This window comes from Lissotriton vulgaris, chromosome 2_1, assembly GCF_964263255.1.
Source record: "Lissotriton vulgaris chromosome 2_1, aLisVul1.2, whole genome shotgun sequence".
Taxonomy (NCBI): domain Eukaryota; kingdom Metazoa; phylum Chordata; class Amphibia; order Caudata; family Salamandridae; genus Lissotriton; species Lissotriton vulgaris.
The window spans coordinates 823603733-823605320 of NC_141687.1; the positions used below are offsets into that span (position 1 = coordinate 823603733).

The 1588-nt window shown below is 50.1% G+C and overlaps 1 protein-coding gene across 1 annotated transcript; it reads left to right on the plus strand.

Annotated features, from left to right (window-relative positions):
- The first annotated feature begins 542 nt into the window (after window positions 1-542).
- Window positions 543-1304, plus strand: LOC147731221 (sperm acrosome membrane-associated protein 4-like). The gene has a single exon (XM_086958704.1). The coding sequence runs from the start codon at window positions 590-592 to the stop codon at window positions 938-940; it is 351 nt and encodes a 116-aa protein (XP_086814830.1). The 5' UTR covers window positions 543-589; the 3' UTR covers window positions 941-1304.
- The last annotated feature ends 284 nt before the right edge of the window (window positions 1305-1588 follow it).

Sequence of the window (1588 nt, forward strand, 5' to 3'; positions counted from 1 at the left end):
CCTAGCGCTGCAGACATGACGCTTGATCCACGGCAGTCATGAGCTAATCGAGTTTGTTAAAAAGGCAAGTTTTTAAGAGTTTGCGGAAAGCAAGCAATTTGGGTTCTGATCTGAGTTGGAGGGGGGGAGAGTTCCAAAGCCTGGCCGCGTTGTGGGAGAAGGAGCGGCCTCCACACCTGGCTCTCTTTACCCTAGGTATTACGGCCAGGAAGGAAGAATCCGATCTGAGCTGTCTGGTTGGGTGGTAGGCGGTCATCAGAGGTTGGTTGATGATGACACCTGTCCCCCCAGAAGGATCGGTGCGCAATGCACATTGATTTGAACTGAATCCTTTCCCTGATTGGAAGCCAGTGAAGATCCTTGAGTCTGGTTTTGACAAGGAGACGACGGGGGATTTGAAGGAGGGTTCTGGCTGCACAGTTCTGGATGATTTGCAGTTTGTTTAGAGTGGTCTGGGGTGCTCCTAGATACAGGGTGTTTCCAAAATCCAAACGGGACAGGATTAGACCCTGAACCATAGTCTGTCGTTGTTACCCGCCAGTTTCCTGAGCTTCCCTTGTATTCGGTTCTCGTTCCAGCTCCTAGAAGCATGAATGCCTTTCTCGGCGCCGCGTTCCTCCTGCTCTGCAGCCTGGCCCTGGGTGATGGGATGGAGTGCAAGCAGTGCGACTATCCGTGTCTGATCACCACCACTACCACCTGTGGCCTCCTCCAGACGTGCGACACCCGCACAGCCTCTAAAGGTGTAATCAAGATAAAGGCCAAGGGGTGCCTGGATATCACGAAGTGTCTTTCTAACGAGACCAACACTATTATAGGTATAGATTACACAGTCACCCATTCCTGCTGTATCGGTGACCTGTGCAACTCTGGCACTGCTGTCAAACTCTCCTTGCTGGCTGGATTCGCTGCCCTCCTGCCCCTGCTGAAGCTCCTTTGAAGGATCCTGATGACTTCTTGGCACTTGAAGATGAGACTAGGGCGGGGTTGGTTTGGGAGGATAGCTACTCAGTCTGTTGCCTTGGATGTGAAGTACACTTCTGTTCTCCTGTTTGTGGCCTGAAATGTTTCGACTGTTCAGTTTCATATTTTTCATTATTTTTAGTTCTTCAAATGGACCTTATCTGAAATAAACCAAACATTCCTGACCCTTACACCGTGCTCTCAGAACCAGGACATGTCTGATGAAGGCGGCGAGGCTCCCACCATTCTCCAGTCACTCGTTGAATCAGAGCAGGGTCAGCTGTCCATTGAAGCAGCAATCTGTACCCATCACTGCTGTCCATTGATCTCTGCTCCCCTTCCTTCCCTGTTTGGTGCTCCAGCCCCACCTGCACTTGCTTGACTGCGGTGCCTTTCTTTGAGTTGCACTTGTACTAATGTTTGCAGCACATGTGGTGCTTGACATGCAGTCTGAAACAATTGCCTGCTTTCTCCAAAACCTTTTTATGTAATAAAGACGTTATCAATGTATATATTGGTACCATAGTCTGTCGTGCGTGGAAGGGTAGAAGGGGAGGATTTTGCGCAAGAGCCTTAACAAGCCAAAACAGGTAGCCGAGAGCTTGGCCGCCTGACAGTTGAAGTT

Bases quoted from the DNA above. Each gene is read 5' to 3' on its own strand.
- LOC147731221 (XM_086958704.1), top strand. From the start codon at position 590: ATGAATGCCTTTCTCGGCGCCGCGTTCCTCCTGCTCTGCAGCCTGGCC.